The sequence below is a fragment of the Heterodontus francisci genome, chromosome 5 (genome assembly GCF_036365525.1).
Source record: "Heterodontus francisci isolate sHetFra1 chromosome 5, sHetFra1.hap1, whole genome shotgun sequence".
In the NCBI taxonomy this organism is placed as follows: domain Eukaryota; kingdom Metazoa; phylum Chordata; class Chondrichthyes; order Heterodontiformes; family Heterodontidae; genus Heterodontus; species Heterodontus francisci.
The window spans coordinates 135,554,912-135,570,788 of NC_090375.1; the positions used below are offsets into that span (position 1 = coordinate 135,554,912).

General features: G+C 43.1%; 1 protein-coding gene across 1 annotated transcript in view; it reads right to left on the reverse strand.

Moving 5' to 3' along the window:
* Positions 1-15,877, reverse strand: part of kcnv1 (potassium voltage-gated channel modifier subfamily V member 1) — a 100,522-nt gene that overhangs the window by 46,532 nt on the left and 38,113 nt on the right. The window contains exon 2 of the mRNA XM_068030958.1: positions 6,321-7,289. Within this exon, the coding sequence (XP_067887059.1) occupies positions 6,321-7,266 (946 nt within the window). The 5' untranslated portion in view covers positions 7,267-7,289. The remainder of the gene's footprint in view (positions 1-6,320; positions 7,290-15,877) is intronic.

Below are 15,877 nucleotides of genomic sequence, written 5' to 3' on the forward strand. Positions count from 1 at the left end.
AAATTCTGAGGGACAGGATTAATCTCCACTTGGCGAGGCAGGGATTAATCAAGGATAGTCAGTATGGCATTGTCAAGGGGAGATCATGTCTAACAAATTTGACTGAATTTTTCGAGGAGGTGACTAGATGTGGGTAAAGCAGTTGATGTCGTCTACATGGACTTCAGTAATGCTTTTGATAAGGTCCTGCATGGGAGGTTGGTTAAGTAGGTAAGAGCCCATGGGACCCAGGGCAATTTGGCAAATTGGATCCTAAATTGGCTTAGTGGCAGGAGGCAGAGGTTGATGGTCGAGGGTTGTTTTTGTGATTGGAAGCCTGTTAACAGTGGTGTACCACAGGGATCTGTGCTGGGACCCTTGCTGTTTGTAGTGTACGTTAATGATTTAGATGTGAATATAGGAAGTATGATCAGTAAGTTTGCAGATGACACGAAAATTGGTGGTGTCGTAAATAGTGAGGAGGAAAGCCTTAGATTACAGGACGATATAGAGGGGCTGGTAAGTTGGGTGGAGCAGTGGAAAATGGAATATAATCCTGAGAAGTGTGAGGCAATGCATTTTGGGTGGACTAATAAGGCAAGGGAATATACAATGGATGGTAGGACCCTAGGAACTACAGAGTGTCAGAGGACCTTGGCGTACTTGTCCATAGATCACTGAAGGCAGCAGCACAGGTAGATAAGGTGGTTAGGAATAATAAGGGATACTTGCCTTTATTAGCCAAGGCATAGAATATAAAAGCAGGGAGGTTATGATGGAGCTGTATAAAACACTAGTTAGGCCACAGCTGGAGTACTGTGTACAGTTCTGGTCACCACACTATAGGTAGGATGTGATTGCACTGGAGAGGGTGCAGAGGAGATTCACAAGGATGTTGCCTGGGCTGGAGCATTTCAGGTACGAGGAGAGACTGGCTAGGCTAGGGTTGTTTTCCTTAGAGTAGAGAAGGTGAGGGGTGACCTGATTGAGGTATACAAAAGTATGAGGGGCATTGATAGGATAGATAGGAAGAAACTTTTTCCCTTAGCGGAGGTGTCAATAACCAGGGGGCATAGATTTAAGGTAAGGGGCAGGAGGTTTAGAGGGGATTTGAGGAAAAGTTTTTTCACCCAGAAGGTGGTTGGAATCTGGAACACACAGCCTGAAGGAGTGGTATAGGCAGGAACCCTCACAACATTTAAGAAGTTGGAATACTCTCCACTTGCCTGGATGGGTGCAGCTCCAACAACACTCAAGAAGCTCAACACCATCCAGGAGAAAGCAGCCAGCTTGATTGGCACCCCATCTACAAACATTCACTCCCTCCACCACCAATGCACAGTGGCAGCAGTGTGTACCATCAACAAGATGCACTGCAGCAATGCACCAAGACTGCTTAGACAGCACATTCCAAACCCGCGACCTCTACCAACTAGAAGGACAAGGGCAGCAAATGCATGGGAACACCACCACCTGCAGGTTCCCCTTCAAGTCACACACCATTCTGACTTGGAACTATATCGCCGTTCCTTCACTGTCGCTGGGTCAAAATCCTGGAACTCCCTTCCTAACAGCACTGTGGGTGTACCTACCCCACATGGACTGCAGCGGTTCAAGAAGGCAGCTCACCACCACCTTCTCAAGGGCAATGAGGGATGGGCAATAAATGCTGGCCTGGCCAGCGACGCCCACATCCCATGAAAGAATTAAAAAAAAAGTATTTAGATGAGCACTTGAAACGCCATAGCATACAAGGCTACAGGCCAAGTGCTGGAAAATGGGATCAGAATAGATAGGTGCTCAATGGCCGGCACAAACATGATGGGCTGTATGACTCTACGACTCTATTCTCATGAAGTTTATGCTATGCTTTCTGAAGAGGATTTTGCAGATCATGAGATTGCAAAAAGTGCTATTCTCACTGCGTTTGAGTTGGTCCCTGAAGCTTACCCGCAGAAATTTTGGAACCTCTGGAGACAGCTTGAGCAGACTTAAATAGAATTTGAGAGGGCAAATCAAATTAATTTTGCTCGTTGGATGTGGGCTATATAGGTAAAGGCAACATACGAGCACCTTAGGGAACTAATTCTCCTGGAAGAATTTAAAATGTACTCCATCCATTAGTAAGAACCCAGGTAGAGCACCAAAAAGTTTCAACAGCCAGATAGGCAGCAGAAATTGCTGATGATTACGAGCTTGTTTACAAGCCCAAACCCTTTGCCCATCACCCCACAAACCCAAAAAGGATAAAAGGTGGGAGGGTGAAAGGAAGATAAGTAGTTGGGGACAAGAAAGTACAGCTGGGAACACCCCAGAATCCCCTTCTCAGGCCAGAAAGAAGGTTGCTGAGGGTGGAAATGAGGTCCGAAAGCCTAAGTGTTACCATTGTCACAAGGTGAGACACCTTCGTGCAGAATGCTGGAAGTTGCGGGGTAAACCCCTGGGACTTATTGAGGTGCACAAGGCCAATGAAGAGAAAGGTGCCCTGACTGGAAGCACGACAGATCAGGCTGTAGCTCTGACTGCAGCTGTAAGGCCAAGAACAAAAAGTGCTGTGAGTGCGGGGGATGCAAACAAGATACCTGAGAGTTGTAGGGAATTCTTGTCAAAATAAAAAGTAACTCCTTATCCCTCAAGTGAGGCAGGTAAACCTCTAGTTATACTTAGGGATACCCAGGAGCCACACAAACTCTTTTGCTGGGGGAAGGCATAACGTTTCCACCAGAGTACACATTGAATGCCAAGGTTTTAGTGGGGAGTATATACCCGTACTTTTGTATTGGGTGCACCTGAAGGGTGACCTAATGCCTGGAGCGGTAATTTTAGAAGTTGTCCATAGTTTGCCAGTAGACTGAGTTGAACTACTCCTGGGGAATGATTTGGCCAGAGCGAAGGTCGTAACTTCTCTAGTAGTCATGGAAAAACCAAGTGAAGTTAAAGAGACAGAACAGTTGCAAGAAAAAATTCCAGGAATTGTTCCTTCATGTGTTGTGACCCGAGCAATGGCTCTTCAAGTTCTACTGTCAGAGGTAAAAGTGGCACTCGAGACCAATAGCCGAATATCTGGAACTTTCTTTGGGGATTTGGATGATGTTTTTATTTCTGTCCCACACTGCCCTGTTTGTCATTTGCCGCGATGCCATCATGCTGCGCGAGATGAAACAAGTTTTGAGCAACACTAATCTTCCCATTCACACAGACCTGAAAAACCTCTGGAGAAAGCTCTTAAAATCATGCCAGTCACTCTGGGAAACAGCAGCTAATATTCAAACAGCTGGTATCAACCAGTTAACCAGATAGATGGAATCGTAGGATGCATGCAGTGCAAAAAAAATCTAATTGCTGACCCAACAGCAGAGGTCCTTTTTGATCTCCTTTAAGACAGTGGACAACGCTCAACTAAAACCACACAGGGCATGTGGCCATCTGCTCCATAGTGGACGATGAGGGACAATCCAAAGTGCATTTGTGGCCATGAGTCCAAGACCATGGAGCACATCAAATCAGCCTGCACACTACATAGAAAGTTTAAGGAACAGAAAGAGGCCTCTTGGCCCAAAATGTCTGTGACAGCTGAAAAAAGATCCACTTGTTCTAATCCCACCTTCCAGCATTTGGTCCGTAGCCCTGCAGATTACAGCACTTAAGGTGCATATCCAGACTCCTTTTGAATGAGTTGAAGGTTTCTGCCTCAACTACCCTTTCAGACAGTGAGTTCCAGACCCCCACCACCCTCTGGGTGAAAAAGATTTTCCTCATCTTCCCTCTAACTTTTCTACCAATCACTTTAAACCTATGCCCTCTCATCACTGACCTCTCTGCTAAGGTGAATAGACCCTTCACCGCCACTCCATATTGTTCACTAAGATCTGTTGCAGGAAGCTCCTCACTTCCCAACTCAGCAACTCAGGAGGCCATCCAATAAATAGTCACACTCAACATCCCAAACCTTTCCCATCATACGAAAGTAGTAATAACACATGTTGCAGCTGATCAAGACTTACTAATTTCAAATTCTGTGAAACTGTGTTTGAAAATAATTATATTTTATATTTTTACCTGAGGATTATGAAGCATCTACCATCAGACTTCCTATGTTACACTTACATAACTCACAAATTTCTGTGTCACACTTGCATTCAATAGAAAGTTTGGACTAAAAATCACAACTGACCCATGACAAAAAATACCAAGCCACATACAGCTAGCCAGATAGGGGAAGCGGCGGCATAGTGGTAATGCCACTGGGCTAGTAATCTAGAGCCCCAGGCTAATGCTCTGAGGACATGGGTTTGAATCCCACCACAGCAGATGGTGAAATTTGAGTGTCCAATTAATAAAGCTGGAATTAAAAGCCAGTCTAATGGTGACCAACTGAGCAAGCCACTCAGTTCAAAGGCAATTAGAGATGGGCAATAAATGCTGGCCTAGCCAGCAACTCCCACAAACAAATAATAAAAAAACTGACAATCAGTAGTATCTTTTCAAATTCATCAGTCTGTAAATAGTTGCTATTAAACAGGAGCATAAATAAAATCACTTTAAGTACTTTTTGAAATTTTTTTCAGGTGCCATCTTGGCTTCTTCACTTAACTGAGAATTTACTGATGGAAGTAAGGTTCCCTACACAATAAAGGCATGAAAAAGTTGCACCATCTATACAAAGATTATTGAGTTACTAGTCTGCAAAAGCCTTGAGCAGAACTTTCAATTTTGGTAGTGGTATTAAACAGACGGTAATGAATTGGCCATTCGTTATACACCCTGTCTGATTTTCCATTCCAATGACTTCAAACCCTTATCGTCCATTTTATGCTGCTGCCAAAATGGTAAGTTCCACCATTTTCTGTTTGAAATGCCTTTAATGTTTTCCACTGAAAGCCTAGGGCTCGATGAGGTGCCTGAGGTTGGTGCTCATGAGGCTTTCCAGTCCTATCGCTGCCATCTAAAAAGACTAAGGTATAAAGTAGACTATGGGAGGAATGTTATGCTCTCCCCCGTGGTGGGACTGGAAGCAGGGAGAGCATATAATCGGGTGGGATGGTGAGAGCGGACTCTGTCACCTTCCCCCTGCACTGAAATTAAGTCTGGGGCGGAAAGGCCTGTGAACGGCCTTCCCCTCCACCCCCCACCACCAACAATTGAGGTCCTTAAGTGGGAAATTAATGCTCAATTAATGGCCTCATCCTGCCACCACTGCAATTAGCTGAGTGATGGGCGGGCCGCATGGGAAACACAGCAAGAAAAACCGTGTGGGTTGCTTGCAGGCGTCAGGGTAGGGGGAGGGGGGAACGGGGATTGTCAATTGTTAAGTGCCTGAACGAGGGACATGGCATTGGGAAGGATGGAGCCCGCAGAGAGCTAACCCACTGTCTTTGCTGTCGACCCCTCTACATTTCCCTCCCTCATAAAGACCCCTTCTGCCCTGACCTACCTGTGGTCTGAGTCCAGCGCTGCTCCTGGGCCTTGTGTGGATGCTCCACAGGCAACAGCCACCACCTCCACTGTGGCATTGCTCAGTAAAAGAGCTGCCATCCTCTGATTGGCCGGCAGTTCTCATCAGAGGGCAAGACTTCCGTCGCTGGGGTCCTTGATCCCGTGGAAAGCCAGCCGGTCCCCAGTTAAGGGCCGAATTGGCACTTGATTTGGCAGGCCTCCCACAGAAGGGACGACGTGGGGTTCTCATTGGCGCTTTTGCCGGAGGTTGAGACACCCGTTGCCCGGTTAAAATCTCGGCCTACAACTTCCAGCATGCATCTGCCCTTATAACTGTGGGAGTTGATTTATTGATCATTGGGAAGACGGGCTATTCACAGAGTGTGGCAGGACTTGCTATTTGTCAGCTCCACCACCACCGCAATGCCAATTCCCCCATCTCCACAGGAGTGACTAAAAGTTTATTCATTGTGGTAGGGTATAAGGAGGATCATGTAGGAGGAGGGAGTTATAGAAAGGCAGAGAGTTTTAAGGTGGGGATTCCAGAGCTTAGGGCCTAGACAGCTGAAGACACCCCTATCAATGGTGGACGAAGGGAATGAGTGAGGTGTAAGAGGCTAATGCTGGAAGAAGTTACAGAGACAGGGAGGGACAAGGCCATCAAGAGATTTGAACATAAAGATGTGAATTTTAAATTTGAGGCATTGGTAGATTAGGAATCAATGTTGGTGAGCGTGCACAGGCTGATGGGTGAGATACAAGTGATGGGCAGCAGAGTTTTCTATGAGATCAAGTAGAACATGGAAGCCAGCTAGGAGAGCATTGGAATAACATATTTTGTATTAAAGCTAATACTTTTTATTGATATTTTATATTGGAAAATTTCTATGTGAAGTGTTGCTTACCTGTTGAGTGCCTGCCAAGCTTCAACATACGTAGTGATCTCATCAACCTCAGGATCTGGACAACTTTCCCTACATTTTCCAGTTCTGTAGAACCTCCATAAAGTTGCTCCACCAGCATAGTGATGTAAAATGGGATCACAGCAATGAGATCTATGATATTCACCAGACTCTTAAGGAACTTGCACTTATTTTTCACACACAAGAATCTCAGTAGATACTCTGCAGAGAACCATGTGATGCAAATATACTCAATCGCGTTCAATAAAGGGGGTTCCAGTACTGTATATTCAAGGGAAAAGAGTGCCATGTTTGCAATGGAAATGAGAACAAAGGCGACAGAAAGTATTCCAAATATTTTAGCTAGCTTTGAAGAGTCAGGTTTCTCCATCATGACCCATAGTTTTTGCCTTAGTTTTTCACAAATTACTCCAGAGAAATCTTCCTCTTCATTCTGAATCATTTCTGTATCTCGCTTTATGTCTAAAGCTTCATTAATTTCTTTCCGTCTGTAATATTTGTCTCGGCAGCAAATGTCAATGTTAAGTTCATCTATTCCCCAGTATTCAATTTCCTGCAGAAAGGACATTGCACAAAGTTCTTCATTTACATGCAATCTTCCAGTTTTATAATAATTTATGATGTACTTGAATGTCTGAGAACTCCGGTCAAAGAAATACTCATTGTCCACAAAGTTGGCATCATCACATAGTTCCAGCACAGAATCCTGTTCAGATGTAGCCAGTTTCCCCAGGCGTGTTTCAGGGTAGGACAACAGAATTTCATGTGGCAAAATGAATCTGCTTCCACCAACATTTATGATGAAGGTGTTTAAAGGATTTTTATTCAGATGCTCTTCGCTGCAGAAAACATTGGATTCCAGTGAGAAAAACGAACAATTATCTTCATTCTGCTCAACTAACCAAGGAGAACAACTGGGAGACTTCATGGTACATGGTCACTGATGATGGCCTGATAAATAAATTTAAAAATTATCTTTATTAGGACACATAAAGAACATTAAAAACGTTGCTATATCCCTTTGCATTGCATTACACATTACCCATTAAAATGGATTGCGTAAAACATTTCATGAAAAGCTGCCTCAGCAATGCGTTATGAAGGTGTTTCCATGTTTTAATATTTTTGAGGACTTTTATGTGTAAATTGCTATGAAATGTGATTTTGAATGAAGGTGTTACATTTTTTCCAAACAAAAGTATAAGAATTTTTCTGATGTGGCTTGAGCACAGGCTGGTAGAAAGGGTTATTGTAACTTGAAAAGTCAGCATCATAAACTGTGTCCACAAAATCAAAAGGCAATACAGATAGGAGGAAAGCATTATTTGGTGGATGTTTTTTTGATTTTGACTAAACTGGATTTGTACTTTTCATTAGAATACGTAGAAAAAATATGAACACAGGATTTCGTAAACTCCTTGATAAGCCCACTTTAGGATATTAAATTTAGAGTTTTAATGACCTTTTCCTTTTGCCTCTGCTGGCAAAACTGTTCCTGTAATTCAAAATTTTGCTAGACATGCATTAATTTGGTACCTGTCACTTGATCTTGTAATTAGTCAAAAATTTTCAGGAAGTGCTACTTTCCAAATGTCAATGGTTCTTAAAGTAAATTTGCATATTCTGAAAGGTAGCTGACATGGCATAAGAGTGCATTAACATGTTGTTAACGCCAATCTGTATTCTTTTCCATCATGCATTTAATGTATCCTTATATGGTTTATACCTGTAGACTGAAGATACATTTGAGGCATTGGAAATGGATGAATCCAACCAACAGAAGTAACGCTAAAAAAAACCTGCAAATACTAGAAATCTGACCTGAAAACAGGAATTGATAGAAATACATAGCAGGTGCTTTATCAATGACAGAAGTTTTGGTTGTGACCTTCCATCCTAATAGTGTTATGGGAGAGGGAAGGGAGATAATTACCAGAATGTCCAAATAGATTATTTTTTAAAATGTAGCAAGGGGTGAAAACTCAGTAAGATAATCTCAGTGAAGCAATTAGAAGAATAAAAAGCAGTGAACATAGGTAAGGAGAACAGTGAAGTAAAAACAAAATAGCCAAAAGAAGGAATGAGCTAAATGTGGATGCTACAAAGCCTTAATAATGCAGGTCCAAAACCTTCCAGGATAACTACTTAATTTTTAACACTCATGTAACTTTAAAAATGTTAATTAAGTGTAAGGGCTGGAAGCCCTTTAAAAATGGCGTTGGTGTCTGCGCAGATGTGCCGGATATCGTTGCTGGGGACGAAATGCCCGCCCCCTCCACGTCATCGGGGGGGGGGGGGGGGTGGTGCGCTCCACCCCAGCCATGTAAATGAGCCACCATGTTTAATATCGCAGTGGCGGCTCTGCGGAGTAAAGCCTGCGAGTGTGGGCCGCCATCTTTGAAGCTCGCCACCAAGATTGGCGGCGAGCTTATAAAATGCAGCCCGCAAACTCAGAATCACAGAATAATACAGTACAGAAGAGGCCCTTCGGTCCACCCAGTCTGCACACATGTATTAAAGACACCTGACCTGTCTACCTAATCCCATTTGCCAGCACTTGGCCCATAGCCTTCAATGTTATGACGTGCCAAGTGCTCATCCAGCTACTTTTTAAAGGATGTGAGGCAACTTGCCTCTACCACCCTCCCAGGCAGGGCATTCCAGACCATCACCACCCTCTGGGTAAAAAAGTTCTTCCTCAAATCCCCCTTAAACCTCCTGCCCCTCACCTTAAACTTGTGTCCCTTTGTAACTGACCGTACAACTAAGGGGAACAGCTGCTCCCTATCCACCTTTTCCATGCCCCTCATAATCCTGTACACCTCAATCAGGTCACCCCTCTGTCTTCTCTGCTCCAGCGAAAACAACCCAAGCCTATCCAACCTCTCTTCATAGCTTAAATGTTCCATCCCAGGCAACATCCTGGTGAATCGCCTCTGCACCCCCTCCAGTGCAATCACATCCTTCCTAAAATGTGGCGACCAGAATTGCACACAGTACTCCAGCTGTGGCCTTACCAAAGTTCTGTACAACTCCAACATGACCTCCCTGCTTTTGTAATCTATGCCTCGATTGATAAAGGCAAGTGTCCCATATGCCTTTTTCACCACCCTATTAACCTGCCCTTCTGTCTCCAGAGATCTATGGACAAACACGTCAAGATCCCTTTGTTCCTCTGAACATCCCAGTGTCAGGCGATTCATTGAATACTTCCATGTCACATTACTCCTTCCAAAGTGTATCACCTCACACTTATCAGGGTTAAGTTCTATCTGCCACTTTTCTGTCCATTTGACCATCCCGTCTATGTCTTCCTGTAACCCAAGACACTCGACCTCACTGTTAACCACTCGGCCAATCTTTCTGTCATCCACGAACTTAGTGATCCTACCCCCCACATAGTCATCTATGTTGTTTATATAAATGACAAACAATAGGGGACCCAGCACAGATCCCTGTGGTACGCCACTGGACACTGGCTTCCAGTCACTAAAACAGCCGTCTGTCATCACTCTCTGTCTCCTACAGCTAAGCCATTTTTGAATCCACCTTATCAAGTTACCTTGTATCCCATGTGCATTTGCTTTGTTGATAAGTCTCCCATGTGGGACCTTGTCAAAGGCTTTGCTGAAATCCATGTAAACTACATCAACTGTACTACCCTCATCTACACACCTGGTCACATGCTCAAAAAATTGAGTCAAATTTGTTCGGCATGACCTCCCTCTGACGAAGCCATGTTGACTATTCCTAATCAAATTTTGCCTCTCCAAGTGGAGATAGATTCTCTCCTTCAGAGTTTTCTCCAATAGTTTCCCTACCACTGATGTGAGACTCACTGGTCTGTAGTTCCCTGGCTTATCTCTATAACCTTTCTTAAATAGTGGGACCACATTAGCTGTTCTCCAGTCCTCTGGCCCCCCCCCCCCCCCCCCCCCCCGGCCCTACCCTGTGGCCAGAGAGGAATTAAAAATTTGGGTCAGAGCCCCTGCCTCCCACAGCATCCTGGGACACAAATCGTCCAGACCTGGAGATTTGTCCACTCTTAAGCCTGCCAAAACCTCCAATACCTTGTCACTCCCTATGACAATTTGTTCAAGAACCTCACAGTCTCTCTCTCTGAGTTTCATATCTACATCCTCATTCTCTTGGGTGAAGACAGATGTGAAGTATTCGTTCAACACCCTATCAATGTCCTCTGGCTCCATCCACAGATTTCCCCCTTGGTCCCTAATGGGTCCTACTCTTTCCCTGGTTATCCTCTTCCCATTGATATACTTATAGAATATCTTGGGATTTTCCCTACTTTTACCAGCCAGAGTTTTCTCATATCCCCTCTTTGCTCTCCTAATTGCTTTCTTAAGCTCCATCCTACACTTTCTGTACTCCACTAATGCTTCCATTGATTTGCTCCCCTTGTATTTGCTAAAAGCCTCTCTTTTCTTTCTCATCGTACCCTGAATGTTTCTGGTCATCCATGGTTCTCTGGGCTTGTTGCTCCTACCTATTACCCTAAAGGGAACATGTTGGGCCTGTACCCTCCCCATTTCCTTTCTGAATGCCCCCCACTGCTCTTCTGTAGATTTCCCGACAAGTAACTCTTTCCAGTCTACCTTGGCCAGATCCTGCCTTATTTTACTAAAATTCGCTCTCCCCCAATCCAAAACCTTTTTTGCAACTTGTCTATTTCTTTCTCCATAACAAGCTTAAATTGTACCATGTTGTGGTCGCTATCACCAAAATGCTCCCCCACCAACACATCAACCACCTGTCTGGCTTCATTCCCCAGAATTAGGTCCAGCACTGCACCGTCCCTTGTTGAATCCTCTACATATTGAGCTAAAAAGTTCTCCTGTATACATTTTAAGAACTCCACTCCATCTAAGTGCTTAACACGATGACTATCCCAATTAATGTTGGGAAAGTTGAAATCACCTAATATAATTACCCTATTATTATTTTTACGCACCTCTGCAAATTACGCACATATTTGCTCCTCAATTTCCCGCTGACTATCTGGGGGTCTATAATAAACACCTAGCAATGTGGCTGTCCCTTTTTTATTCCTAAACTCTACCCATAAAGCTTCATTTGATGCCCCCTCCAAGATATCATCTCTCCTTACTGCAGTAACTGACTCCTTAACTAATATTGCAATGCCCCCTCCTCTTTTACCCACTCCTCTGTCTCACCTGAAGATTCTATATCCCGGGATATTGAGCTGCCAATCCTGCCCCTCCCTCAACCATCTCTCCATGATGGCTACTATATCACAGTTCCATGTGTCAATCCTTGCCCTTAACTCATCCGTTTTACCTGTAATACTCCTGGCATTAAAGTAGAGGCCATCCATCCTGGTCTTACTCCCTTGAAACTTACTTCCGCTGTATTCCCTCTGACTTGTTTGCTTTCCTGTGTTTAGCTGTGTCCCTATTCTGCTAGGAGTCTGCATCCCCTCCCCCTGCCAAATTAGTTTAAACTCCTCCCAACAGCACTAGCAAACCCGCCAGTAAGGATGTTAATCCCCCTCTGGTTCAGATGTAGACCATCCACTTGTACAGGTCCCACCTTCCCCAGAAATGGTCCCAGTGGTCCAGGAATCTAAAACCCTCCATCCTGCACCAACTCTTAAGCCACACATTCATCTGTGCTATTCTCCTATTTCTATACTTGCTAGCACGTGGCACTGGGAGTAATCCAGAGATTACAACCTGAGAGGTCCTGCTTTTTAGTATACTGCCTAACTCCCTGAATTCTTGATGCAAGACCTCATCCCTCTTTCTACCTATGTCATTGGTACCAACATGTACCATGACCTCTGCCTTATCACCCTCCCCCTTCAGGATGCCTTGCAGCCGTTCAGTGACATCCCGGACCCTGGCACCAGGGAAGCAACACATTATCCTGGAGTCATGTTGACAGCCACAGTAGCACCTATCTGTTCCCTTGACTATAGAATCCCCTATTATTATTGCAAGTGGGACCCCAGGGGACTCCTGAACTACCTGCCTGTTTCTCTTGGACTGCCTGGTGGTCACCCATTCCCTTCCTTCCTCAAGTCCCTTCAGCTGCGGTGTGACCACCTCTCTAAACGTGCTATCCACGATGCTCTCAGACTCGCGAATGCTCGTCAGTGTTTCCAGCCGCTGTTCCAGCTCTGAAACCTGAGCTTCCAGGAGCTGCAGCTGGACACACTTCCTGCACACATGCTGGTCCCGGGGACTGGAAATGTTCTCGGATTCCCACATGCAGCAAGAGGAGCAAACCACGGCTTTAAGCTCTCCTGCCATGACTAAACCCTTTAAATTTAAAACTTTCGGAGACTATTATAATAAAAAAAATCAACTAAGTCTTGCTAAAACAATGACTTACAATTCAATCCAGTTTGAAAAATACCCACCAGGACTTACTCATCAGTCAGATGTGCTCTTTGGAAACTCTTGGCTCCCCTCACATTCTTTGAGGACAGGTAGGAAATGAAAGGAGCTCCTTGCTCCCTCCTCACCGAACTTCCTCAGTCACAAAACTCTGACTTTAGCACTCTAATGCAGCCCCAAGGCAGCACTCCAGTGCAAATGAAGTCAGCACTGTAAGATGGCCCACTTTTAGACTGTCTGACTCTAACCCCTGAAAACTAGTTTAAGCCAGTTGTCTACTTAATAAAGTGCAGCTGCAAACAGAGTCTGAGTGAACTCTGTTTAAAGCTGGTCTAAAACTCACCTTCTCCAACCCAAACAGCAACTGTTAAGTTAATTTGCTAAATAAAAGACTAGACTTTAGATAAAACTAACCCTTAATTACCCTCAGTCACAAAACTCCCACTTTAGCACTCTAATGCAGCCAAAAGTCAGCACTCCAGTGAAAATGCAAACTCTCAAAAAGGCAGCTCTGATAATTAATGTATAGATCTTGCCATATCGGGTTGTTTCAACTTTCAGGAGATCACCTCTCGGCTCCTTCTGACCCAACAAAAAAAAACAGAAACTTTCCGCTTGTCAGCAATTTTCCAATGGCCTACAGTGGCTCCTTTATGGACCACTGTGAGACTGCTTAAGACACAAGCCCTGCCAATTTGTACTCCAATTTTGCAGTTGGTATGGAATCCCTATTTGTTAAAACGATCAGCCCAATGCCTATTTCAGGCAGGCACCCTGGACAACTAAAAATCACCTGATCTACGTTAATGTCAGCCAAAACTCCAGTGCAAACTCAGGTGTAGGATTTTAGTAAATTTTTCCCTCATTTTATAAGCAGAAAATGGGGGAACTTGGTTGCATTTCTCCTCCATGAATCCCACAAATTTCACTTAGGGGCATAACATTTTAGATGTAGATTGTCAAAAAAAACAAAAATCTAAAAACTCAGGAGAAAGCCTGAAATCTTCCGATAAATAAACTGATAAATATCAATACCTCTCACTCTGTAACTACGACTGCATGACTTCTTTTGGTATTGTCACTTGTCAGGTTTTAATAATTGTTTATTTTAGTTTTTAATTGCCCCATAGTTTTGTTTTTCTGTAAAATGTGTATATTTTGCAAATTGATTTGTATTTTGCATTAGTGTTGCAACCAATAAAAGATTAGCAAAAATATTAGGAGGCAAGAGCAAATCTTGTAAAGTGATATTTTGTGCTCCACTTTTGATCAACTACTCTAAGCATAGTTCCCAGACTGGGTGATTGTTCAATATATTAGGCACATTATTAATTAGCTAGAAGCAAGCTTTCCCATATTCTAACTGCAACCACAAAAATGTAAAACAGAAAAAAATCATTTTAATTCCTGTTCTTGCTGTTGTTCATTTACAGAAAGTTACTCTGGTTATTAATCTGAGACAGATTGTTTGTGGAAATTCAAAAGAAGACACTTCATCACTGGTTTATTTAATTAACAGATGGCAAAAAGTAAACCACAGTTTTGGGCCAACGAAGATACAGATGGAATCCAGGCTGCAGATCATAAGTATTAAATCTCACTATACACAAGTTATGTGCTTTTGTAAATCTCTGGCCAAAGGGTTGCATCGCTAATGTTAAGGCTTCTAACAAGCAATACTGGGAAAAGATTTTCTCAGGTCCACGTATTCGCAACTTTATCAACTCAGTGTAAAAATATCTTTGATGACAATTTCTAGCGCAATATAATCCTGCTAGAAATAACAAATTGAGGAAGTTTTCCCACTAAATTGCCAGATTATGAAAGAAATTTTAAAAAAGCATTTATATGGTGCCTTTCACAACATCAGGACATTCCAATGTGCTTTATAGCTAATTAAGTGTAGTCACTTTTATAATGTAGAGCAGTGAGGCAACCAATTTGCACACAAGGTCCCACAATGAGATAAATGGCCAAATAAATTGTTTTAGCGATGTTAGTTGAGAGATAAATATTAGCCAAGACTAACATATACTAAGCAGACCAAATTTTCCCCAGTAGTGTTCTGGTGAGGATTAATGTCAATTGTACTCTCCTTAGAGTAAAGGAGATTTGATGGAGGTGTTCAGACTCACAGACTAAATAAGAAGAAACTGTTTCCAGTGGCAGAAAGATCGATAACGAGTGGACACAGAATAAAAGAACAGAGGTGACACAAGATAATTTTTTTTTATGCTGCAGTTTGTTGTGATTCGTAATGTACTGCCTGAAAAGGTGGTAGAAGTGATTCAGTAGTAATTTTCAAAAGAGTACTGAGCTATAGCGACAAATAGGGAAGTAAGACTAATTGTATTGTTCTTTCAAAGAGCTGGCACAGATACAATGGTCTGAATTACCTCATTCTTTGCATCATTCTATAATTTTATGATATATTCTTAGATCCCATGTTCCTGCTATGAATTGAAAACACGTTGCCTATTAAAATGGATCAATTCAAGTTTCAAACACTTAATAATACAGATCACACAAAATCTGTAACTTCCATACAAGACCAACTACCCTCCTCTTTTATGTACTAATGGGGAGTGCAGAAACAAATTGTTCCCAGTTGATTGTCCTTATTGGAGACAGTTAAAATTTTAAAGACATATGTTATTTCCAATATTCAGAGATCAATATTCACCTAACTTACTGGGCGGGAAACCAATGGGCTTGAGTGAAATGCCAATTTTTCAACTTGCCCAATATTACTTCCCATTTTCCTGATGGGTGGGTTAGGTTAACATTGACTGCTATGCCTGAGAGATGAATAGGCAAAGTGGCTCAGTGAGGGAGTTCCAATTTAGAGTGTAGACAGCTGAAGGCACGGTTGCCAATGGCAGGGCAAAGACAATGGGAGATGTATAAGACGCTAGAGTTGAGAGAATGCAGTGTTTACAGAAGACTGTGGGGCTGGAGGAGGTGACAGGGAAATGGAAGGGTGAGACGATGAAGGGATTTGAACATGTGGATGAGAATTTAAAAGTTGAGCATTGGTGAAGCAGGAGTCAATGTAGGTGGAGGATTATATATATATCTAAGGAAGAAAATACTTAACTTGGAGGTAATACAGTGATATGCACTAGATTGGTTGCTGGTATGAGAAGGCTGTCCTATAATGAG